General features: G+C 40.7%; 1 protein-coding gene across 6 annotated transcripts in view; it reads left to right on the forward strand.

Annotated features, from left to right (window-relative positions):
• FBXL7 (F-box and leucine rich repeat protein 7) overlaps positions 1-26,571 on the forward strand; it is a 316,213-nt gene extending 289,642 nt beyond the window's left edge. For all 6 annotated transcript variants that reach the window (XM_027663789.1, XM_027663792.1, XM_027663793.1 and 3 more), the window contains 2 exons: positions 18,355-18,966; positions 23,503-26,571. In XM_027663789.1, coding sequence (XP_027519590.1) covers positions 18,355-18,966; positions 23,503-24,239 — 1,349 coding nt within the window. In that variant the 3' untranslated portion in view covers positions 24,240-26,571. The remainder of the gene's footprint in view (positions 1-18,354; positions 18,967-23,502) is intronic.
• Positions 26,572-27,126: the final 555 nt, after the last annotated feature.

Genomic DNA, 27,126 nt, shown 5'->3' on the forward strand with positions numbered 1-27,126 from the left:
CAGCACTTCTGTGGTTTCCAGTACTTTCCATACTTAGTAAGAAAATTGAGAGCCACTGTTTCATTTCTGGCCATTTGTAATTATAGTAAACTGCCTATAGATATAGCCAAATATAGCCATATATGGAAATAATACACACATATATATGTATGCAGAGATAACTAGATTATACCAACGTTGTGATTCCCTGCAGGAGAAACTAGAGTCTGAATCAGCTGCAGTCCTTGCCAAAGCAGAACATGATCCCTCAGTGCAGGTGTTCAGCATCTCCCTGTTGCTCTACTATGCAGCACTACCAGTGCTCCACAAATCCGCAGTGACATCTAGGTTGCTTTTGGAGTTTGTCCACACCTTTTCTAAGCAATGGCTTGTTGCAGCTGCTTAAACAACACTTTTTAATCCCTAGCTTTATTTTGAAATTCTTGTCAACACCTGATATAAATCAGTTTTCTCATCCTTCAGAATATAATAGAAACAAACAGCAGCGAGTGATGAATCACAGCCATTTACTGCAGTGGAGTAATATCCAGTTCACATAGCTTAAATGAAAATAAAGATCAAAGCATTTTAATAATGACATTAAATTCATCAGTAGTCAATGAACTGCTCGTTTGGGATCAGTACCAGTAATGCCACAGATAAATCACAACACTGAACACTGAATTAATGTTAATAAGCACTTACAGAAAACAGCTTTAACTAATCCCCAAGAGTTATAGTCTCCCTTTCAAAAGTACACACACATACTCTACCAGAATGTGTGGATTACAGTTCCTCTCCGTCCCATCTAAGTGTCCCCCCTATCCTGCTTGAGATGTGGGTGCTCTCACCTCGTGGGACCCAATGCTACTCCCTGCAGCTGGTGAGGCAGCACCCACAAGCTCAGGTACACCCCATGAGGTGTGAGTCTCTGCCTGCAGCAGCCTGCCTGAATGCAGGCAGCTCATGGCCTTTGACTGGGAGGCTGCTCTGTCTGGATGATGATTTTCTTCTTTGATAAGGCAAGTGGTTAGAGGATGATGATTTTCTTGAATTTTAACATGATCAGTTTGGGGAAGCACATACTGGTTTTATGCATTTTTTACACATGCACACCACAAATGGTCCACTCACATTCCTGTCTTAACAGGTGGTGTTACCCGACCATTTGCCAAGGTTGGGCCATGCCATCATCCTGTGTTCCTGGATCTCAGGTTGTTGTCATCAGTAATCTTCTGCTGCATGGGCAGGGTGTAGAAGCACACCCTCCACCCATACCTTTGTGTCCAGCAAGACTGCTAAATGCAGTTCAAGTGTGATGAGATTGCTTTCTGCTCTTTACAGTTTAGAGTTTTTCTATAAAGAAATATCTAAATTCTCTTCAAGGAGCAAATATATGTTCACAGAGAGGCTGATGGGCTTGCTGCAATGTACTGCAGACAGATGAGGCTTTGTTGTGTTATAAGGCAGTTTGCCTAAGGAGTAGGCTCTACCAGCTGTAGTCGCAGCTAAAATAATGTATTCTGTCTAAATTGTTCCCTAGACATGGCTTCACTTGCATGAAACTCCTTATACTCAGTAAGGAAGACTCAGTAGCGTTACTGATGAGTGATGTAGATATAGAAGGTAATGAAGAGAAGTGACTGATAGCCTGGGGTGTGCAGAAACCATGGCTCAGTCCCAAGGCAGGCATCCCACCTGTGTTTTGGAGCAAGGAAGATCTGATGTCCATGTCTAATGATGAGCCCTCATGGGTGGAGGCACTGCACGCCTCTCTGAAACCTTTTCTTATTGTGTGCTGTTCAAATGGCTTCTGGCTGTTTCATAGCATAGCAGATCACTTGGGGGAATATATTCTCACCTTTCAGAGCTTATGAAGAAGAGTTTTCTAAATCAGCAGAGGCCATTCAACATAAAAGCCTTGTGAGTCAAATATCACTTCAGCAGCATATGTGTTTGTTACATCATTTCAGTAAACTCAAAGCTTTATAAGGTCTTTCCTTAAAAGGTAGGATGGTCAAGACCAGGGTTTGTTCAATAAGACCTGACACCGCATGTGAACTGTACAGTCTGTCCTTGTGCTCTGCTAAAGCAGAACCTTGAACAGACACCTTTCTGTAAGGTATGAGCTACTTTGGTGCTAGGATTTTATGCAGTTAAATCACAGGCTGATGCTATAGTGGCAGAATTCAGATACTGCGAAAGTGTCATGGAAAGAAGCTTGGTGGAGAGACAGATCATTGATAGCTCGTTTTCCATCTCCAGGTTGATGTACAGACATCCCATCTCAGCTGGTAGGGAACAAAAGATCCATTTCATGTGGTATTGAGATGCTTCTAGAGAGAACTTTAACTCCTGAGATTCAAATGGAAGGACTTCAGTCCTCTAGTACTAGAGAGACCTCTGTAAAACCTAAGCTGCCATATGCACTCCGGTCACTGAAAATGTCCTGCATCAGTGCTTTTGTCATCTCTGTTTCCTTCCATTTCTCATGTCAAAACAGTGACAGTTCGGAAACTGGACAAGAGGAATGTCCTGTGATAGACACATAGTCCCACAAACTAAAGGATGATCAGGAATTGGCAACAGATTTTACTGTCCTCCAACCTGGATAAGATATTAAATAGTGAAAGCTACATCATTTTGTACTAGTTTTTGAATCACTCTCAGAGCTACAAAAGTATGTTTCTGAATCATGTGTAATGCCAGTATTATCACTGCCTTGCACATTGCTCACGCATTCTGTAAATGAAATTAAAATGACGGAGCAACTAAATGTATAACTGGATTATAGCAGATTAGTGGCCCAGTGTTTGTAATCTCATCTCACTTCTTACTCAGGCATTTCTCCTAGTGACACTTTCGCAGTGTCACATTCCTTCCTATACATGGTTCATGCTATAAATAGTCATGAATACAGCATGAGTGGAGTGTAGCTCAGTATAACGAAATGAGAACAATACTTTCAGCGCAATTACTGATGTTATAAAAGTCTCTTTGCCACAAATAGAACAGAGAGGGTGAACTAACCTGGCAGTGTTTCAGATTCAATGTGTAGTGAGAGGAGTTACGATCCTGTGAGATGCTGACTGCTCAGAACTATCAGTAACCGTTGGTACTCTGCACATCCCAGAAAGTACTCGGCATCCAGGTACTGCAGCATCGGCCTCCTTGCTTGTAAATCCAAGCATGGAAAATGTGAAGTCACTGCATGTTTCTAAAATGTTTCCTCGTAAAAATTCTTTTTACTTTCTCCTGAGAAGTTTTTAAATGTGACTTTGTGATCTCTTTATTGGCTGTGTTCCATGTTTCCAAATTGTACTGAGGAATGCTAGAAATACATTTTTATAAATTTCTTTTTTGGATTAGTCTTCTGCTTGAAGTCTTGTGCAATAAGGAAGGAGACGATGAAGTCATTACTATAATTTCTCCACCTGAAGCTTCAGTACCTTGTGGAACTATAGCACAGAGTTAAATGTCTTTTCTAGAACCTGAACCTCATTACATGTGCCTTAATTTACATCCTGTAAACACAACCTTGTCATCACTTTGCTACTTAAATATAATAGTAGTATAGCAGTTGGACACTACTTTGCTCTCTCTGCAGCTTAACAGAGCTCAACTTTCCCCTGAGCTTTGTGTCCATCAGCCTTGCTTCTGAAGCTGGACTTGTAAGTGTCAGTTCAACTGAAGGTAGTCTGAGTGTGAATTCACAATGACTTCAGTCCCAGTTTAGTAGTTCAGGTAGTCGTTGTCTACAAGCATAACATAGTACATCCAACCAAGAAACCTGTAGCCTTAGCTCTGCTAAGAAGGAGAGCACATGCTAATTTTTCTGCGCCAAGGAGGAAGACTGGCAATGGAGACTCCTCAGGAGGCTCAGCACTGAGGCCAATGAATGCTGTCTCTCAAACTCAAAATGTAAGTTACAAGGATCTTTGATATATTCATTGTATTGTAAGAAAAAAGAGAGCATCTGAAGAAATTTTTGCTGAAGCTCAGCAGTCTTAGTAGAGTCTGCACTAGTAGAGTTTAATATACTCCTCTGGGTCATGTGCATTGCAGTGAACTTCATCCTCTTTTCTCCCAAAATGGAGAATGTTATGAAATCAGGAGTACAAAATCTGTAAAAGTGTGTACTGAAACAACCTTGAAAAATTTGTAGCAAGGGCATTTCCTCTCAGCCTACAGTGTGTATCTTTGCCAACCTGATGGAAAAGTGTGACACAACTTCACTGATGAAAATAAGCATCCATTACTCAATGCTATTCTGTCCTTCATTTTTCATGCCCCCTGACAAATTCTTTCAGTAAGAGTTTTACTTCTCTGTTTTAGAAAGATGAATGGCTGATAGATCAGGGCTGGCTGATGATAAAGGGTGGGAATGTTCTTGGGTCATCATGTCTAAACAACAGCTTAAAGCAGAATTTTCTTCATAGATTAATTCCTCTATTGTTGTGTTTTGGATTTGTTTTCTTTTTTATCTCACTGCTTCCTAAAAAGCTCTAGATGTCAATCCCAACTCACTCAGCCTATGCCTTGACCTATTTGCGTGCTGTGTGATAATTTTTAGCCCTCAACTACAATGTTTTCTCTAAGTCAAACTTAGCTACTGTCCTTTCTTACATAGCTTTGCAAGCACCTTTCAAGTAACCTTTCCATCACCTCCATCTTCTATCTACATATGTTGGAGGTAATGCTACATGTTAACATATCCTTTTTGATCTTCATCTGCACAGGTCAAGATTACTTAACCTTTCCACTCGGAGTGTGTGAATTAGCACACATGACATTTTCATGAGGGTTTGATTTGCTCTAATTGGGCATACTTTGTTCTTCTATGGAAGGCCTCAAAGACGAGAGTCTTTTTAAGTTCCATTGACTTGGTAATTACAGAATAATCAAGTTTAGAAGGGATGTTTGGAGTTTATCCAACCTTCATCTCAAAGCAGGGCCAAATACAGCATGTTGCCCAGGACACTTTCTTCAAAGATGGAGACCCTACACCTCTCTGGGCAGCCTCATCCCATGCTTGACCACTCTCACCATTAAACATTTTGTTTAGATAGGAATTTCCAGTATTTCAGTTTGAGCCTACATTCTCTTGTCCATTCACTGGATACCACTGAGATGAGCCTGGCTCCATCTTCTTTATACCCTCCCTTCACAATGATGAGATCTGCCTGATCCCATCATGCCCTCTCCAGGGTTACCAATCCCAGCTCTCTCATTCTCTTCTCTTATGTCAGATGCTCTAATCCCTTGATCATTTCTGTGGCATTTCTCCCCAGTATGTCCGTGTCTGTCTTGTACTGGGGAGGCCAGAATTGAACAGAATCCTCCAGCATTAAGCAGAGATGAAGCATCACCTCCTTTAACCTGCAAACAGCATTCCTCCTTAGGGTGCTCTTCGCCATCTTTACAGTGAGAACATATTTCTTTCTCATGTTCAACTCAATGTCCATGAGGACCTTTTCTGCCAAGCTGCTTTCTGGCTCGTCAGCCCCCAGGCTTTGCTGATAATGAAGGGTTATTTCTTTCCAGGTACAGGACTTTTTATTTTGCTTTGTTGAACTCTGTGATGTTCCTGTGAACCCATTCTTATCTAGCCTGTCAAGGTCCCTGTGAATGACAGCATTACCCTCTAGCATATCAGCCATTCCTTCTAGTTCTGTCATCTATAAACTTGCTCAGGGTGCACTCTGTCCCATTATCCAGGTTATTAATGAAGAGATTAAGTGGTATTAGCCCCAGCACACCAGCGGCGATGGCTTCCAGTAGGACTTTGTGTCATTGATGACAATTCTTTGAGCCCAGCAGTTCAGTCTGCTTTTGATTTACCTAACTGTCCACTTATCTAATCTGTACTTCACGAGCTTGATGATAAGGAAGGTATGGGAGACAATGCCTATGTAATAGCTTAAGAGGATTTTTTTTACTGCTAGAGGGCTATGTGCAGGTAAACCTGATATTATCTATCACACATGATGAAGGTACTACTGGAAGTTTTGAGGTAGAATTCTAGTAAAAAGTGCATATCCTTTATAGAGTTCAAGAAGCATTTCTACAGGTACCAAGAGCCAGTGCTGAGCCTCGGAGAATTCTCTGGACTGGAGGCAAAGAATAAGTATCCCTTAAGCCAGTTCTCACAAATGGCCTTATTGCCAGCTGATAATAATTGCCTACTTGAGTTTTAACATTTAATGATGATGGTGATCATCTCAATCATAGTTGAAATGGAGCTTGCGTTGGTGTACTGAAAACAACAAACTCTACAAGACCCCCATGATGGGAGAACAGATTTGAAGATGCTCGGAACCATAATGCAAAGTTCATACAGAAGATACCTGTTTGAAAGTGGGACTTAAACTTCTTGTGCTCTTTGTAGGAGGTGTATTAGAGTTATTTCATAGAATCACAGAGTGATTGAGGTAGGCAGGGACCTGGAGGTCATCTGGTCCAAATGTCCTGCTCAAGCAGGTCCACCTAGAGCTTGTTGACTTTGACTATGTCCAGACGGCTTTTGGGTATCTCCAAGTATGGGGATTCCACAACTTCTTTGGGACACCTGTATCACTGCCACTTCTCACAGTGAGAGGTGTTTCCTGATGATGTTCAGATGAAACCTCCTGTTTGTGCCAATTGCCTCTGGTCCTGTTCCTGGGCACCACTGAACAAAGCTTGTCTCCATCTCTTGTACACCCTCCCATCAGGTGTGTATATATATATATATATATTTTCATGATAACACCCTGACAAGCTCTTTTTTTTCTTGACCTTTGTGAAGAAAAGAGCCTTTCTCTTCATATTCCTCTTTCTTTGTCAAGATGCCAAATATATCTTGATTCCAAATGGTGCTTCTGCTGCTATCCTGTCTTTAAGTCTACTCCCTAAGATATTGCCATAAGCTGGTGATACTAAATCTGAGGCTAAATGTAAAATTCCATATAAAGCTAGTGATGGTGTTTTATATAATTAGCTTAGGTTAACATGAAAAATAAGAGGCTGAAAGATTTAGGTAGTACCATCGTTCTTACTTTGAATAACTCAGTGGTTGTATAGACATAATCATCATATTTTCTTTTTTTTTGCATAATTATTTTAAGTTAATGAAATCAAAATTATATTAAGCAGTGAATAATTTTGTTTATTGCATTTCAGTAAATTGAAATCACAATGAATTGAAAAGGAATAATTAATTAATATTTTATGTGTAATAAGGCAATTATTTATTGTGGCATTCAGTAGACTGGGAAGTTATTGAAGTTGCCATAAATACAGAGTGCTGAATTCTTGATTTACTTGCATATATGTACATCTGATACTTCTCAAATGTCAGAGTACCATATGTTGTTCCATATAAATAGCAATCTACAATTTATACATCACAAGTCACAGACACAGCAAGTGAGACCTCAGACGGCAGGACTGGGTTTCAGAGGGTGGCTAATGCATTGCTTTGCAGTTGTAAGTACCATCTGTTTTGACACAGTCTGGGACTGCTTCACGCTGGTGGTCAGGAATCCATGTAACTTAGTGCACTTGGGCTTGAGCCAGTTACATTTTTCTAGTAGGGGAAAGCTGCCAGTGGCCGTGTCTCTTTCCTAGCTTAACTCCCAAATTTCCCATAAACAAAATTTTAATCCTTGTGGTTCTGAATAAGCACTATGTGCTTGCTCAGTGTGTTGTTGTATGTATATTGTGTGTGTGTGTAACGAGATGGGACTGCTGACTGTCACTCCAGGGCTCTCATAACCTGAAGTGTTTATTATGAAAAATCCTTGGTTTATGTATCTTTGTTGGAGAGATGTTGGGTAAGTTAGATTGTGCCGGTGTCCTGGGTTTCTGCTTTGGAGGCCTATGTTTCTTTTCTTTCATCCTCTCCAGAGTGTTCCTATCACCCAAGTCTCAAAGGTGATTCATTAGGGAATTGGCTTTGGCCAGCTCTTTGCTGAACGCATTCTTTTGTCTGTCTGCATAGTGGTAACATTGTGTGCTTGTAAGAAATGTAAAACTGTGGATTAGGTGAAGTTTTCTACCATTTCTTCAAAAAGCTCTGGAGACCAGCTTTGCTTTTCTAAATTTGGCCATGTGTCAGAAGGGAGGAGGGATGCAACCCTAGAAATGAGGTTTTGCCCTCAAAACACAAGAATGCTTGCCAGAATGTTAGCAGGTGCTTTCGAAGGAATCTCATTCCTGGAAAGGAAAATAAACCTTGGAAACTGAAGTGTAAATGGATTTGAGCTGATTGGGAACAGGTGTTGCAGATCGGCCTTTAGTTATGCTTTGCACAGTTCTACTGATTTTCTGTCATCCATGGCCATCCTAGAAATGCAGACAGGGCTCTTGATAGTGTCCCTCCTAGTCCACAAAAGCATTAGTCTGTGAGTAAACACTTCTCCTTTGTAAAGTCAGGAAAACTGTTACTGCCTCATTGTAAGTCTCCTACGAGACTGAAAAGAACTCACTGAACACACTCTGGTGTGCGCTATGACATGGTAATTTGTTACGCAGTTTTTTAGAAGAAGGTTATATTCTCTTATCTGTTGGTAACATTATATTCTCTTGTCTGTTGGCAGCATTTTTTTGTTTTTGTTTCATTTTCACTCCCTTACTGATAACTTAGATGGTAGAGGGGTATGTCTTCTGCTTTGACATACGACTCGTCAACTGGTACATGAGATGGGAACTTGCAGGTATCTCACAGGATAATCCAAAAGGAGCTGGGCTGAACCAAGTTGAGTTGGGATTGGCTTTACCTTTTCATTTGGTTTTCTGTTTTGTTTTTTGTGGTTTGTTTGTTTGTTTGTTTTAATCTACAGGCCTCTTCTTGTGCTGTGTACAACTCTGTCCCATAATTTAGAGGTTTATCTCTTTTCAGATTATCAGCAAAGACTAGTTTTTCAAAACCTGCATTCATTTTAGGAAGGGTATTTGGACTATTCTAAATTATATTAAATCATTAGAACATGGAGAGAGACCATTTACAAGGGCACATAATGACAGGACAAGGGGAAATGGCTTCAGACTGAAAGAGTAGTTTTAGATTAGATATATGGAAGAAATTCTTCCCTGTGAGCGTGGTGAGGCACTGGAACAGGTTGCGCAGAGGAGCTATGGGTTGCCCATCCCTGGAAGTATTCCAAGGCCAGGTTGATGGAACTCTGAGCAACCTGGTCTAGTGGAAGGTGTCTCTGTTCACAGCAGGGGCATTGGAACTAGATGACCTTTAAGGTCCCTTCGACCCCAGACCATTCTGTGTTTTTGTGATCTAAACTTTAGTGTTAATAGAGAAGCACAATTTTTGTGGCTTTAAATCTCATTACTGTTTCTTCTTCTGTTTAGCATTTGCTTACCATTTGTTTCTCCAATTTTGGAGGTCAAATCATGAATCCCCTGTTAATTTGAAAGTCAGTAATTTCTGAGAGCTTCATGCTTTTAGTATGCCAACAGTTGATTATGAAAAACAATGTTCTTTTACTCACTTATGGTGAATATGCTGGAAACAGTCGTTCTTGGGGGAATTATTTGTCTACTGTAGCATTTGCTACCAACTGGATGCAAGTCATCTTGATTACACAACAAAGTGATTATATTGTTAGCTTTTCCCAGAGGCAAGCATTCCTCTGCTTTGTATATTATTATTTTCCGTTTAGAGTCACGCACATCTAGCAGAACTTCATTTCAGAGTTCCGAGGATCCTCTTGGTTTTGATCCACATGAACTGGAAATTCTGAAAATGCTTCCCTCCTATAAATTTATTCCAATAACTTGTCTTGGAGTTCTATAATAATGTAAACTGATACATCTTTTATTCCAAATTCTTCCATTTTTGTGAGGTGAAATAGTGGAACATCTACATTTGACTGGAACAGCTGACTGGATTGCTGCATTTTGAAGTTGGGAGCCATTAGGCGTTTGTTCCAGTTTTCTATATAAATTGCAAAGATGCATTTGCGTCAACACAAACCTAATGTCAACCTATCACTCAAAGACAGAGTAGCATCTGTTTGCCCCAGAAGAGTGTCACTCCAGGTGACTAATTCTGACCATGTGTGTATATCTTAAAAGCCAGTATCAAGCAGTGTGCAGTTACCTTCGCTACATTTATGTCAAGTTGGTATTAAATGAAAAATAAAGAAGAATAGATTAAAAACAGTGGAACACAGAAATGTAAATGTTGTCTAGTCAGGTGGAAGAGTGTTTTACCTGACAAAATTTTCACCTTGGAGCATGTTAGAGTAACTCAAAGGAAAGGCAGAATGTAGTTGTAAACCTGTTTCAGTGAAACAAGTCATTCTCTGGATGAATTGGGAATGTTTTTTGTATTCAGCAGGATGGGGCTCCTGGGTTAATTAAGACTTTTAAAAGTTTTTCAAGAGAAGAGGGAAAGATGATGGCAGGCTTTTTAATATATGGAAATTAAGCAAACTTACTATCTTTTTGTTGTCTTACTTAAGCATCTTGTAAATGCTCATTTTTAATCGCATTTGGTTTGCACATTTCAGAGCAATGCATTAAACTGCATGGATTCCCATAGGTGTGATAATCCTGAAAATGGGGGATGATGAAATGCAGTGTGTCTGGTCCTTTAATAATTCAGCCCTGAGAACCTAGCAGGGCATAGGATGCCTCTCCTCAAAGTGGTATGGATTAGGTTGGGAGGTGGTAACTCTTGCTTTGGAGGAGGTGGACAGGGGATTCTTCACTGACCAGTGGGTTCATCTGCATTAGCATTTTTGTTTAAGTCCAAAGCTCACTTTTGAAATGCCTCTCCTGTTTACCCTGTTTTAATTACTACCGTGATGTATGTGAACTCAGTTACCCTCAGGCAAAACTAAAGCCAAAAAATATGTTCTGGCAGGACACCTAAAATACTAAAAGCAACTCCAACTGAGCATTCAGGTTTGGGGATTAAATTAAATATTGGCTAAAAAATAACACCCACTTCCCAGGCCTGGGGATGTTGGGTTTTCAGCAGTATTAGTTTTGCTCCACAGAGCTCCTCTTTCTGGGCTGTACTCTTTGCTAATGTAAATATAAACTAACTCAGCTGGAGGAGCTCCCTGGCATACCACTAGGAGTTGGGAGAGGATCTGACCTGAAGGGTTTAAGTAGAGCTTGTACTCAAGCACGTATGGAATTCATTTTGGGGTTACATATTTAGTGAACATGGAAAAAATGCACCTTCCAATCTATCTCTATGTAATTTCCCAGAAATGATGCACTGTGAAACCCCTTTCTCAGAGCTGATGTGCTAGTGTCATCAGTGGTACTGAAGACAAAATTAAGATTTCTTGACTTCCTAAACTATTAGTGAATTGCTTTTTTACTTCTTTTGCCTTCAGTCTTTGTATTTTTAGCTCCTTTCAAAAATATGAGGATTAAAATTAATTCTTGCCATGTGGCAGGGGACAAAGTCAGTAGGGGGGAAATTAGTTCCAGCTTTTGACAAATACAATGTAAGGAAGAATTATTTGCTTACTTCAGTTGTAGTGCTGTTTGACTTTGAGCATCTAGCGTGAATATGCCAGGAATGCAAGATCAGGTCTCCAAAGGTATTTGGAGAAGTTTATAGACTAAAGAAAACTGGAGCTTGACATCACAGGGAAGTTACACCGGTATAATCCAAGGTCTAAAATGTTACACAGAAACTACTATGAAATGGCTTCAAATTTAGGTTAACATATCCCTCTTCCACAATGCCTCTAGTCTTATACAATAGGTACAGTTTCTTATTACATTGTATAGGAGGTTTTTAAAAACTATAAAAGGTTAAGTTCCTTCCAAGAGCATGTGGATGTGATTACTTCATAAGGCTGCTCATTCTTACATTGACAGATCGAGCTTTGTCACAGGTCTCTTCTCTCAAAAAGAAAGTTGAATGACCTAAAAGATATCACAGGATAAGAAATAAGTTTTCACCTTTGTCAAAGTGTTTTTGTTCCTTTGAACTCAGTTTTCAGTTTAATTTTCTGCATTGGCAAGAATAAATTGTCCGGTGAGAGGGAAGCAGTAGCTGTAACCTATCTCGGGTTTATTTAGGGTGTTACATGTGTGTGTTGGAAACAAGCTGGTGAAATACAGACTAAATGAAATCATCGTAAGGTGGCCACTGAAGGGGAATAGTACACTGTATAATTATCACTGTGAATGTCAACTATGATGATGATTCAAGAAGGACCCTTTAGGAATAACAGAATATTCTAAGTTGGAAGGGACCCACAAGGATCATCAAGTCTAACTATTAAGTGAATGGCCCATATGGGGATTGAACCTGTAATCTTGGTGTTATTAGCACCAACCTCCAATCAACTGAACTCATCTCATTATACCTTACAGTATTCATGAACAGGTTGCTAGACTTCCCCGTTCTCTCTGGAAGCCATCTATTTGAACTGAATTGAGACCCAAAATTACCAACGTGTGGAGGAATGGGTTAAAATTTATGACACTAGAGCTGCAATATATTTTGAAAACTGAAAATTAACACAATTTGAGAAGGTTGCTCAGTACTCAAAATACTCTTGAAAAGGTATGAAATTAAGGAGAGAGAAAACATAACATTCTCTATAAGGTGGCAGGTGTAGGGAAGATGAATGGATTCTATAAACATGGATGAAGAAAATAAATGTCCAGGCAGCTAGCCGTATGGCACGTGGGAATTCAGGCAATACATGGAATCCATAGAGAATATATCAGCCTTCTGAGACTGTTGAAATCTGGAAAGTTGACAGTGTGGTTTCCATGAAATATAGATGGGAAGGACTCCACTTTGGCCACTGCTGGTGAGGTTGGGTGATGTGTAGTGCTCAGTTTGAAGCATTGTACTTTAAGAGAAAAACACACAGATTGGAGAAAATTTAAAGGAAAAACTAAGAGAAATTGTGAATATTAGTAACACGACTAGGAAGAAAGGCCAATGCATGTGATAAATCCTTACAGAAAGAATGGAGATGTCTCATTCTTCGCGATCTCTAGAAGAGGGGGCAAGAAACAGCTTCTTAGATGAGCCAAATAAGGAAAAACTTAGAAACTTGATACACTTGCAACACTGGAACAGACACCTCAGTCAGCTGAGTAATAGCTGTCCCTGGCAGTTAAGAACAGGGCAGACATGCACATTGGAGATGGTTTAAGTGTATTTGGTGTTCTTGGAGAGGGATGAGAGAGCTCATCCAACTTTATTTCTCATTCTATATGTTCTTCAGTGTAAAAGGATGCACAATTCTATATGTATCTCCACCGAGCAACCCTTTCCTTCTGGCATGCTTGACCACTGCAGCTCAGCACAAGTTTGCACAGTGAGTTTTGTTCCAGCTGTCTCTTTGCTATCTCAGGCTGTCCAGTTCCTCCCAGCCTCCTGGGACTGGGAGGAACCAAGGTCAGTAGGGTAGCTTACCCTGAGAGAAATGCCTGAGGATATTTGTGATGTGGATGATGCTCTTTTTTTTTTTTTTTTTTTTTTTGTAGGTATCACTTTTTCTGGAACTTTGTCCATGCCCACAGCCTTAGAAAGAAAATGGCTGTGTTGTAGCCTACTGTCCTAGCTAACTCCTTTTCTTGCTCTCATATAAGAGCACACAGCCATATTTGAAATCTGTCTGTCAAATTCACGTCTCTCCCTGAATCAGCCCACATTGTTCCCCCTGTAGAAGCCCGTCAGCTGCTTCTATTCCCCTTTGTACTGTTGACTGTAGCTGCTACAACCATTAAGTTCCCCATGTCATTACTTTCCCCAGTCTCTGTAAGAAGAGTGCTTCCTTGGCAAGCATGAAGTTGATGGTATCATGGTAAAAATGTGAAGTCTATACCCACATTGCACTTAGTAAAATATGTAATACTTATGCAACACTTATTGAAGAGATGCTAAGTGATGTTTTGGTACTCTGGGTAAATGCTTCTGGCACGCATTACTTTGCATCTAATGTTTAAAAAAATGACAATTGTTTTATATTTTTCTCAGCTATACTGACTTTTCAGAGCTTGAACACAGTTTGGTTTATTTCTTAGCTTAGTTTTGCTAAAAACCTCAGTGGTGCCAGCAGATCAACACGAAGGATCCTTTTTAGTTTTCAGATAAGAGTCTTAAGTTTCATTGATATTTGTAAAAATTCTCATTTCAATTTTGTTAACTTGGAAGAGCTCAATGTAGAATTCACTTTAAAAAAGACTCACTTGCAATACCATAGTGGAAGGTGTGGACAAATGGAGTCACACCTTAAGCATGGAAAATGGTTCAATCTTAAAAAGTCCATGCTGGAAGCTGGACATCAAGTGTCCTGTGCTAGTGTGCATTGCTGGAGTGATGAAAATACAACATTGTTTTCCCTCTCTGGTTCTGAAATCAGAGATTGCATGTTGTTGTCAATGCCAGAAGGAACTAGATCTTGATTTAAATGTATATATTTAAAGGCTTTTTGTCCCCAGACTTATGTATTAATTAGGAAACAAACTGGGGAGAAAAAATATTTGAAATAAACCAGATTCCTAATGGAATAAGAAAACTCCCTCTAGTGCATTTTCTCCCTCTGTGTCAGCTTTTATATTTCGGTTTCTGGCACACATCTTTTGAGATTTCTTTAAAGATTGTTAAGAAATTTTCTCCTGCATCAAAAAATAACTTTCAGAGCCTGATCAAAGCTTTAATAAAAGGCATCTTGGACAGAAGATTGGAGACTAAGGAACAAAAGAGGTTGTAGGGAGGGAAGTGCAGGGCTGCTTTCTGATTTGTTTTTACTTTCTAAGATCACCAAAATGTAAAGCTGCATTTCAGTCTTGTAAACAGTTGTGTTTTTTCGGGAAGTGTAATGTTTGTATAGGGCATGTGTGTGTAAAAATGTGTACTGAGAACTGTAACCAGTAACTTCATTTGCACTTGCAGTGTTGTGTTTATTAATGTTACACTGTCATTAAGTTGCTCTTTCTCAGACTGACGCAGCCTGTTAACTAGCACTTGGTAAATGGTGAAGAACAAAATCTGAAGGAAACCCTCAGAGGTTCAGATAGTGCTATATGAAGCCCCTCCCGAAAACACTTGAAAAGCCTGGAGAATGTATAGTAGACCGAGTGTTTTGCTGGAGATTTAAATGCTAGCAAAAAGCTTTCCAAGTTTTTCCTGGCAGAAAGGCTCCTGGACTCACCTGCTATTTTTTTCTTTTCCCCTTAGGGGTGTACAACGAATAGTAAGCAGGAATACCTCTGTGCCGAGTTCAGCTGAGCTACCAGCAAAATTCCTGTCTGAGAGCGTATTGCATTACAGGCTCAACAGACCAGTAATGTGTTCTCAACTCCCTTATTTAAACACAGTGACAACACTACAGTCTTTTTCCAAAATACTTTGTGGTGGGGAGACAGGGTGCATGTGTATGTATGTGTATGTCTGTCTGGAAGTCTGTGCCCTGAAGGTGGAGGGAGCAAAGTTTCACATGATGCACCTTCAGGATCGAAGGTAAAAGAAATACAGGATGCACATCTGGAACTGCTATACTAATGAGACAATTAAGAGAGCACAAAGCAAGCATGGAGCATACCCATAAAACAGAAGGTCAGGCCTTTTTTAGCTTTAGGTCTAAGTTAAAAACCACATTTTAGTAATTCATTATGTATCCAGAAGGTCTAAGGCATTGATTATTCACAGTGCCCAGGAGTGATGAAGGAATGCCACTTCTGATCCAGAAGGAGTGGAGATTAGCCGTATTAGCTTGGTGTGTTGCTCACCGGGGGAAGTGGGGAGAATCATAGAGTATTAAATGCTTTTTTATGCTTAGGTAGAAATGAAGACTAGGGAAAACTGTAACGCTGCAGAAATTCTTAGGTGTTTTCAACAGTAACTGATTAAAAACGTATGTTTTCAAAATATGCTGGATCTTACAGAAGGTAATTGCTCCCACAGTAGTAAAAATTGTTTATAGCAGACATTAAAAATTTAAACTTTTTGCTTTTGATTTTAGTTCTGGCTTTTTTGTGGAATAGAAACAAGTGTTCGTTCTGTGTTTTTATTTATATAATTTTGTCTTCCTTTTGTGCTTGTTTGTGTAAAAACAATCAAACAACAATCAACCAGCTAAAGAGCCCAAAGCTAATAAAGAAGTAAAAAGAAAGGAGAGGGATTGACAATATCAAATATATGTAATAGCAGAAGATACATCCAGCACTTGAAAAAAAGTGTCTATTCTTCTATTTTAGAAACATTTTTGTCTTAAAACCTCAAGAAAAGAGCAAAAAGTAAAGGCTCCAAGTCTGCCTCATCTTCTGCACGTTTAACTTCAGGCACTTTCACTGGTTTGGTAGTAGTGTGAGGGAGGTCAAACATATGGTAAGTCCTTGTGAAAATTTATCTTGGGGTCTGTTGCCTAAGTGGTCTGTGGAATCAGTGCTTGTCTGCAGGAACCTGGCTGCTGCTGATGTTTTGGGTTTTTTCTCTCCAGCTGTAAATCTCATTTTTAAAATACCAGCATATACCAGACACTTTCCAAATAACACTCCTCGATGCAATTATTTGCAATAGCTGCCAGGGGGGTATTAGGAGATCTCAGAGGGAGTAGAGTGCCTGCAAAATGCACTCTGCATGAAGATACAGTTCTTGCTCCTAAATACACAAATCCCTGTGTTAGGTCCACATAGCCATAACACAGGCTCAGAAGCCTTGGAGAAAATGTTTTCTCCTGTCACTTGCTGAAACAATGAGTTTCTAAGTAAAACAAGATGCAGAAGAGGAAGAGGGAAGGAGCTGGGTAGCATAAGCTTTTCCTCCATAGTGTGAGGAGATGATTTTGATCTCTCTGCAACTCATCTAGGTGATCTTGAGGAAGCTGCTGGAGTTGTGTCTTGCGTTCTTCAGCTAAGTAGTTGAGTCTCTTTCCTGCAGACACGCTGAAAATGCAGGCCTGTGACTGCTACTGTTGTGGCTAGTGCTGGACTAAGTAAAAGCTTGATAGGGAAGTTTATGTGTAATGATCTAATTCGTCTAAAATGGACTTAATTTTAAAACTCTGCCTAAACGCAGGTTTGGGCAGGTTTGTTGAATGCATTTCTGGGGTGTATGTTGCTTAGTCCTTATCTGTGCTGTTACAGTCACAGAGCTGCAGAGTCTGTTACTTAAGTACATGCCTTTGTATACTTCCCTGAAATGCCTGAACACTGATGTGAGAGATGTGACGTGGAGAAAAGTTTGGTGCTCTAAAACCACTGTTCTTACCCTGTTAAGTGAAATTTGTTATTCTGCTGGTCACTACATTGTGGTTCCTGTATTCATCTCTGGGTGGTGCTTTCCTTTATAAAGAATTTTGTTGAGATCTGAGAAGTCAGAGATGGAAGGGGTGTGCTCAGCAGCAGCATTTGTCTGTTACACTGCTTTTATCTTGTGTAGTGTATTGCTAAAATAACTGAATCCCTAAATGTATTGCCCATGATATTTGCTTGACTATCAAAATGATATTGTAGTTGTCTTCTAGTCTTTTACCTGGTTTGCTTGGAGAACTGGGAGCAGGAGTGGAAGTGACTTGTAGGCAGCAATATCAGCACAAAAGGAAAACAGTTGAAATAATCTTACAGCAAAGGTAACCTGTCTTAGTAGCAGAGGATCTTGATTTTTGTGCTTGATTTTTCACAGTAGAGTGAAATGAAGAAAGTAAAGAAGTAGCAAATTGTTCTGGGGAGGGGAATTGGGTTGGCTGCTTTTAGTGTGACAATTAGCCCTAGCAGTAAGTGTGTGTAAATGTGCAGCAGCAGCTCGCTGACAAGTTTCCAGACATGCTGTTCCTTTGTCAATTACTTTTCTGGGCTTGTGTTTTCCAACCGAAGTTCACTTTCGTCCATTGGAAAGGAGTGCTTTCTGTGTGCACATTAAGAAGAACTAATCACTGGGCTCTTGGTTAAACTACTGAGTTCCAGTTTGCATGAACTTCTTTAATAACATGATAAAAATAAGTATATGGAGTTGTGCTTCTCTCATCTGCCCAGGTGTGGTGAAGGAAGCAGCATTTGCCTTGTGAGCTCTTCTTTGGGCTCCTGCTGAATGGCTGAAGGAGCTGAGGCAAAGGATCACAGTATTCTGTCCCTAACAGCTCACAGCTGTGCTAAGGTTATGGGTAGCTATTCTCTGTTATAAAAAGCCTGTGATTCAGATGTACTCTGAACTTCCATTGCCATCTCCTCTTTATTACAGGGCTCAGAACTGCAGCTCCTCCTTTGCTCACATGGCTTTTGAAATATATATTTCCTCACTCTTACTGGTAAAAATGACTGCTTAACCCTCAACAAACGCTGAAGTCCACCATACTCCAATAGCAAATGGGCTGGTGGGGTGCTGTGCTGTGCAGAGAGCTCTGCATCTGTCCACCACTTACTGAAATTATGTGTTCATTCTTCCAGATTCCGACCTGAGCATGCGGACACTCAGTACACCCAGTCCAGCATTAATATTTCCACCAAATTCCCCTGGTTTCCAAAATGGCAGAGGTTCGTCTACATCTTCGTCCTCAGTCACTGGGGAAACTGTTGCCATGGTCCACTCACCACCTCCAACCCGCCTCACGCATCCTCTCATCCGGCTGGCATCCAAGCACCAGAAGGAACAGGCCAACATAGACCGGCTGCCCGACCACTCCATGATCCAGATATTCTCCTTCCTGCCCACCAACCAGCTGTGCCGCTGTGCCCGTGTGTGCCGCCGCTGGTACAACCTTGCCTGGGACCCACGGCTTTGGAGGACTATTCGCCTCACTGGCGAGACAATCAACGTAGACAGGGCTCTTAAAGTGCTGACCCGGAGGCTTTGTCAGGATACTCCCAACGTATGTCTCATGTTGGAGACGGTAATTGTTAGTGGCTGCAGGCGGCTCACAGACAGAGGACTCTACACCATTGCCCAGTGCTGTCCAGAACTGAGGAGGCTGGAGGTGTCTGGATGTTACAACATCTCCAATGAGGCAGTCTTTGATGTCGTGTCACTGTGCCCAAACCTGGAACACCTTGATGTGTCAGGTAACAGGAAATGTTTCCGTACAGATGCTTATAACTCTGAAAGCATCATGCTTGCCAAACCCCACAACTGCACATTTTCCCTTTCCCTGTTGTCTTTCCAAGCAGAAATGCCAGTTTCCCAACACAGTGCCTGTGAGACAGGCACCACTAGAATCTCAGTGCCCATAATGCCAACAGTGCCTCTGGAGTGGCCAGGCTTCCTCCGAAGGAGGCGAAGTAACAGAGATGGCCTGTTCAAGTAGCACGCTCACTTTTCATAGATTTTTGCACAAAGCACCCATACAAGGGCTCATGTTGCAGTCAGTGCTACATCATGTGGTGAAAGCTAGTTACTTCAGCAAAATTTGTTTTATCTTTCACACACACACACACATATATATAATGTATATATCTGTAATCTTATAAGTGAATGGAGGAGAAGCTCAGAATAAGTTCTAGACTTTTTTTCTGGGTATTAATATTTGTTGTCATCCCTAGCTAATCTTCGAGGTTCCCTTATTTCCATTGCTATTTTAACAAGACTTAGATAGCTTGGACTTTTTTTCTTTCTTTTTTTTTTTTTTCTTTTAAGAAAAAGCTGCAGTTGCAGCTATTTAGATCAGCAGAAATGTTTTAGACAATTTTCCTCAGACTGGCTCTGGGGAAACAAAATGTTTTTTTCCCAAGGTCAGCTGCACAGAATTTCCTCTCTGCAGATAGGTTGGCACTTAATGGAAAGGATGTAGTCAAGCAGAGAACTGCAGTAAATTTGCCGTTCAACATTTATTTTATGATCTTATTTGTTATCAATCTAATGCCATTATTAATCATCCAAAACAGATTTGCCATTGCAGAGGTACCAGTGGCAATAAGCAGGATGAAGTGGGGATAGGAAGCAATGCTATTGAGTCATTGGTACCCAGATAAACTGATTTTTCCAAGGCTACCTATCTGGTGTACACTGATTTGCTTTCTTTTCTCTGCCCTTTTTTTTTTTAAGCTGCTTTATCCAACTCTCTCACCTCATTCCTAGGATGGCAGAATCGCATGAAAGGCATCAAAACAAATAGCAGCAAATGGGAATTATTCACTTTTTGTGATTGCTCTCTGAAACCACCAGGTGATAAGGAGTGTCTGTGGGACTCACAGGAGTCCTGTCCCATGGAGTCTGTTTGCAATGACCTTGCATATGAATTAACTTATTGTTGGTACATACTGATATTAGTTCTGGATCACTAACCACACATTCAGGTTGAAGCATCTCCAACACCAGGAGAAAATGCATGTACCAGTGTGATTTAGACCTAAAGCTTTGAAGCTCACACTCTGAGTGCACCTAGGAGCTTGTAAGTGGCTGAAAATGCTTTGGTCCAGAGCTCTCTTTTCAAAAGCAGGGAAAAGGAAAAGATGATAACAGGTCTTGAAATAGGTTCTTTTGGGATTTATCTGCATTTGTGGTTTTCCCAAGCCTGTTACTTTCAGATCTAGAAGGTGGCGTCTGTCCCTAAGAGCTCATCAGTTTGGGACAAAGTGTGCAGAGGGCAAATAAAATACCTGTCTTCCTTGAATTTTGTCTCATCGATGGGATAGGAAAGTAATTTTAATCTCATTTTTATGTAAGTTGTTCTTTCTATTTGGAACATGTGAAGGAAAAATCTGGGTTTTGAACATACTCGAAAGCTGGGGTGTTTGGGTTCAGATATAGCTTTTGCTGCATGCACCTGCATATGAATTGAGAATAATTGATCTCTAGGCTCTTGTATTCAGTCCACTTTTTTCATTACAATGTGTGTAGTTTTGGAGGATGTTTTGGAAGCAGGATTCTGTTTTCCCCTCCTTCTGTCTGTAGTTGTGAGGACAAGGCTTGCACCTATATGCTCAAGCAATTCTGAGGACTGAAGTGGTTCACCGGTTTGGTTCCATACTGAACAAGAGAAGTTGGGTACGTGTGCTGGGAGTGACTCTAGTTCCTAGTTAATTAAATCACAGTTAACAGTTGTACATCTAGCTGAATCCCTTTCCCCCTTGGATGGCTACTTGGCAGCAAAAATGCACCAAAATCTTTAATGTCAGAACCAGATGTTCGTATCAACTTTAAGAGCTTTACACATTGTAAGTTCTGTCACTCTCAGCAGTCACTTTGTGGGCAGGTCTGAGATATCTCTAGAAGTTGGTTGAGCTTGACTGCAAGTTATTATCTAACACACTAGCCAACATTTTTTTCAGTCTGTTTGGAAGTTTCTCCTCCCTTTTAAAAATCAGTTATACTTACTTTATGGAAAATCCTGTTGCAAGAGATTTGTTTTTACATTTTGTATTATTTAGGACAGAAAAATTGTTGTGGGCCCAGGAACCTGTCATTTTGCCTAAAAATCAGGCTATTCTGTATCAGCATGGACTCCTTTTCTGGTTAAACCATTTTGAATATCCTTCCCATTAAATATTTTGCAGTGTAGCCAAAGTAACTAGACAAGGCAATGCTGAGCTTTTCAAAACAGTGATCACACAGTGATGTATTTGACTCCAGCCCTGCTGTGAGACTTCTGACCCATTCACTTTCTAATTACGGTCATTAAAACTTCTTGGATTCTCAGCAGACAGAACATTCTCCTTGGCCTCGTGGACCCATCATTCTCACTTAGCCAAATTTTAAATTTGAATTCTGGTCAGAATATAAAATATCCAGACTGACTCATTAATCCAGCAACCTCCTCAACCAAATGCAATAGCAAGAACTGTGTCAGGTTCAGCAGAGCCCTGCCTATGTGCCAGCTTCTTCTGTGGAAAAGACTCAAGGATGGGGACTCCTGTAGTGTATTTTGTACCACCTGCTCCAAAGAATATAGTAGGGGGGAAATTTTCACACCATTAGTATTGCAGTGCTTCCCTTTAGAAAAATCACTTTACATTACTGAGCATGTATGTAGTACTTATCTGAGGACAAAACTATTTCCAGAGATTGCACCATAGCATTCAGTTTTAAGATGTTTGTTGAACAGTGTTTTGCTTCAAAGTTTTGCTTCTGCATGACCTGTGGACAATTTGCCCATTTTGTTGTGTGAGGCTTAAGGTAAAATTTATCTCTGTTCAACTAAATTTGAAGCCTAAATTCAAGGTCCAGCGCAAATTCAAATGATGAATGTAGAAATCTAATTGCAGGTGGCAAACTGTTTCAACTCCATATCCCATGCTTCTCACAGCATTTATGTGAGTCTGCAGGGTTATCTCAAGGGATTTTTTTTTTCCTTTTTAAGAACTGAAGCATATTCATACCTTCTACTAAGCCTTTGAATGAGAACCTGTTGTATCAATTGGTATAAGTTTGAATCATTTAAGTTTTTGGGGTTGTCACCATACACTGCTCTTTACTTCCACACTACAGGATTTGTGCAGGATTTCTGATACATGGAGTTCTATAGTCATCAGTTTTTATGCGTCACTTCAAACTGGTTGGCCAGTGTTTCAGCAATGCAGAAAACATCCTTTTTCTTTTTTTCTCTACCCAAGAGCACCTCTTTAGGCATAACTGACAGAATTTTTCTGAGTAGACATTTATGGCTAAAACTGTTGGGCCTTGGTCAGTAACAGGTAGAACCTCCCTTCTTTCTTGCAGCCATTCCTAGCTATGCTAATGCAGTGTGCCCAGCTGAACTTGGCACAGCTAAAAATTTCCCTCAGGATCCTGAGACTGCCAGTTTGCATTGCAGCAGAAACTGCACTTTCCAAAAAAAGCTTTTGCTCACCACCATATTTGAAGTGGTGGTTAAAAATGGGGAAAGTCTGTGAGCATGATTTTCCCTTTCATCTAGCTCTTTGGCTTTCCTTGCAAGGTCTGGTATTTCTCCTCTGGTCTAGTTACCTCCATGGCCAGGCTTTCTCACTTGACACAGTCCTTTTCTGCATCTATCCATATCCTCCCATGACCTTACCAGTCTGTTGACTCCTTCCAAATGTCCCCATTCTCCTTAGGTTATCTGAATCTCCACCCTTCTGCAAGCACATAATCCTGCCATAGTTTTGCATCCTTCCAACGTTGCAGGGCTGGATTCACATCTGTTCTCCAAATGCTTCTGGGAGAGTGGGCGGGGTTGTCTTTTTTATAATGAGGTTGGATGGTAAAAGAGCCTCAGATGTTGGTTTGCAAACTCATCCAGTCAGCAATGAGACCGACTCTGATCAAAAAACTGCACTGGTTGTCATGTAGTATCATTTTCTCTAATTATCGCTGGGTCTGTATTGCAGTAACACATCACAGTCTGTCTGTAGATAAACATAGGACCAGTATTTTACATTTGGGATAGGGACAAAATCAGTCTGTTTCTTTCCTAGTGCTCAAAATCTCAGAGTAACCTCACTGACTCCAGTGAAGTTTATTCTTTCCTGTGGTGTGGGGACTCATCACAGCAAATCCAGACCAGTCAGTCAGGATGATTCTGCTCTTGCAGCATGAAGGTACCTTCATCACAATCCAGCACAACATTTCACACCCAGCTTTCTGGCCTCGCCGCGTGATTTGTTTTTACTGCTTCGTTAAACTCTCTGTGTTTTTCCACTTAGGCTGTTCCAAAGTAACATGCATCAGTTTGACGCGTGAAGCCTCCATCAAGCTGTCTCCCTTACACGGGAAACAAATCTCCATTCGCTACTTGGACATGACAGACTGCTTTGTCCTGGAGGACGAAGGACTGCACACCATTGCTGCCCACTGCACTCAGCTGACCCACCTGTACCTGCGCCGCTGCGTCCGCATCACCGACGAGGGTCTCCGTTACCTGATGATTTACTGCACGTCCATTAAGGAACTGAGCGTGAGCGACTGTCGCTTCGTCAGTGACTTCGGCATGCGGGAGATTGCCAAGCTGGAGTCACGTCTCCGATACCTTAGCATCGCTCACTGCGGCCGGATCACGGACGTGGGCATCCGTTACATAGCCAAATACTGCAGCAAGCTGCGCTACCTCAACGCGCGGGGCTGCGAGGGCATCACGGACCACGGCGTGGAGTACCTCGCCAAAAATTGCACAAAACTCAAATCGCTAGATATTGGCAAGTGCCCTCTGGTCTCAGACACCAGCCTGGAGTTTCTAGCCCTCAACTGCTTCAACCTGAAGCGCCTGAGCCTGAAATCTTGTGAGAGCATCACTGGGCAGGGCCTGCAGATTGTAGCTGCCAACTGTTTTGACCTGCAGATGTTGAATGTGCAGGACTGCGACGTCTCTGTTGATGCTCTACGATTTGTTAAACGACATTGCAAGCGCTGTATAATAGAGCACACCAACCCTGCTTTCTTCTGAAAGGACACCCCACACCTGTCATTACAATGCAGTATTAAAAACACTGATGTAGAAACACACGCTCCCATATTCATTAATGCTGTCTTTTCTGTCGCTCACGGGAGTCAGCTTTTCTTGTACATTGTGAGGAGGGTTTCTAGAGGACTATTTTGTTTGCTTTTTATATGATCACTTTTTAAGGTGCCGTGGGTCTCTGTGGAGAGGCTGCCTTAATGCAAAAGCAATGAGTGCTCAGCATCCCCACTGGAGTGCCATTTCCATAAGAGCCATGATCTTGTCCCAGGCCACAGTAGCTGCCTCCAAAGGAAATAGCACATAATCCCTCCTTTGGAAATGCTACTAAGCTGTGTCAAATACATCTGAATTCCAGCTGTTCTCTTGAAGCTGACTATGCAATATGTGTCTGTGTCTGTGTTCCCCAACTTTTTCCAGTATGGCTGATAAAGCATCCTCTTCTCCCCACGTAGTTTCCTTTTGGTAGTCATCCATTGTAATCCCTCAGGAAATACTAGGTAATGTTCTTAAATATACTCAACTGAGGCAGAATAAGACCTGCTGGCCATTGCTGAGCACTTCTACTGAGTGAATCTGGAGATTGTGCCCATGCATGGATTCCCTTGGAAAGTCACTTGTGCATCATCACTACTTGCCTTCATTTCTAAATTTGCCCTCTCCTGCATGTGTAGTACAACCCCCTGGTAGTAGATAGGGATTTCTGGCTCTAATAAGCAATGACATATTCACCTGAGTGAAGGAGAACAAGCGGGATATTGGTGGCCTGGCAAAAGGAAAAGCCAGCAAACCAGCCTGAGAAGCTGCTGTAATTCTGCAACAATCTGAGATAGCACTGTAGGACACTGGGGAGAGTCTGAGTCATTGTGGAGTAGCTTGCTTAGGGCAGTCCCAATCACTGTGCTATGTGATTGTCACCAGAAAGTCTGTCTTTGTTCCTTCACTGTATCTTTTCAGCAGCTGTGGCACCACTGCAGTTGATGCTCCCTGAGCAAACCAGCCATGTCCATTAAGGCAAAGTCAGTATGTGCCTTATTACACTTAGAAACCCGACCCTTTTCTGTGACCTTCCAGTTCAAAGGATAGATGGCTGATCTCAAAACTTCTAAGACATTAGCCTAATGTTAGATAACACCCCTGGGGACAGAGGGGCTTCCAGTGTTATTCAGATTAGATTTAGATTTTTTCAAACTTTGTGTGTGTTCCCTTAGGCTGGAGATACAGTTGCTGTTCAACAAATAATTAAACACCAGCATTGCCCTGTGACCCTGTGAGCTCCTAGTACTCTTCATGGTTGCTCTTGCATGAGCAGGAGTGTTTTGAAGGTCCCCCATCTCATTGCCTCCTTCCCCAGAGTGTGTGGTCGATTCATGGTTACTTTCTTCAGTTTTCTGGCAGCTGTTTCTCTGCATTTTCACGTGTAATGCTCAGATCTGAAAGCCAGACACGCGAGGGGTGATGATATTTTCAGGCAGGCCCCCTGTGCTTGACCTGACTGACAGGTGAATTCATACATTCAGCTCAAACGCTGTGTCTCATAAGAAGGGAAGCACTGTGTCTGGTTTTCCTAAGCACTAGTTCCATCAACTGCAGACAACACTAATAAAATCATTGGTATGGAGTGAAAATCAATATGCTTGAGAAAAATACATAACCACCGAGGAAATACTTATAGCAATGCTCTCTCAAATTGCAAAAAAAAAAAGGAAAATGCAATGGTTTGAACATGTACCTGCAGAGGGAACTTATCCTACTGCTGCAAAAATTCCTGTAACTTACGTATATTCCTCCAATTTTGAGTTTCTTAATATAGAGGATGTCATCAGCTCTGAATTATAAATCAAATTGTACTATAGCAAAGAGGGACACAGAAAATGAATTTGCCATTGCTAGTGTTACTGGTCAATGACTAATACGGGGTGATACTATCTCTTGGACAGTTAATTTCACTTTGGTTTTCCTTTCCATATTTTTAAAATAAGAGATTCTTCTCCAGCAAGTAATACAGTATATTTTGTTTGAGCCAGCTATACTATTTGTTTATCCTTTATCTAAAAATGGCCTCGAGGAATTTAAATATTGAGCCCATTCCTGAGGATGGTGGGATTTTGAGCCATTTGCACTCATGAAATATAAGGCCTCACTAGTAACATTTAATTGTTTATTAAAAAAAAAAAAAAGCTACTTTTCTGGCTATGTTAAATTGAGTTAATAGTGCTACATGGTTTTTAAATTTCTAATGTTTCAATTGGCCTGTACTGTACAAATCTCACTATAAAGCCTTAATTTGCTACCAAGAAATAAAGCAATATATTGGTAACTGATGAGCGTGCATCGTTATTTGCACTAATTTAGTAACTGCTGCTGAAAAAGAAAATAGTAAATAATTGTAAAACTTTCCTTGAAAGGTAGGTGGGTGAATGAGCACATCAGCCCAACAGGTAGGTGGATGACTGCATTAGAAAAGGAAAAAAAAGTTTGTTATAGATTATGACCTTGCTTATCTCTCTCTTTAAACTTTGATTTCCCTCATATGTTTCTTCTTGACCCTGAAACATAATTGGAAACTGTAAGTGTAAATAAAAGCAAAACCAGTATATAAAAAGCACAGGTACAAAAATGTCAGGAGGACCTCTGCATTGGTTTAAAGGCAAGTTAACATATTTGATGTAAAAAGCAAAAAGGAATGAGTGATGTGGTAGAGCACTTACTGGTACAGTGTTGCCTTTAGAATGCTCTAAAAAATCTACTCTGGGGGCACCGGTGGAAAATGAATAAAGGTAATTTTTCTTAGCCAAACTTTAAGTACATAGTCTTATATGATCTGCTATTATTATTATTATTATTATTATTATTATTATTATTATTATTATTA

Source organism: Corapipo altera, unplaced genomic scaffold, assembly GCF_003945725.1.
Source record: "Corapipo altera isolate COAL_440 unplaced genomic scaffold, ASM394572v1 73, whole genome shotgun sequence".
NCBI classification, from domain to species: Eukaryota; Metazoa; Chordata; class Aves; order Passeriformes; family Pipridae; genus Corapipo; species Corapipo altera.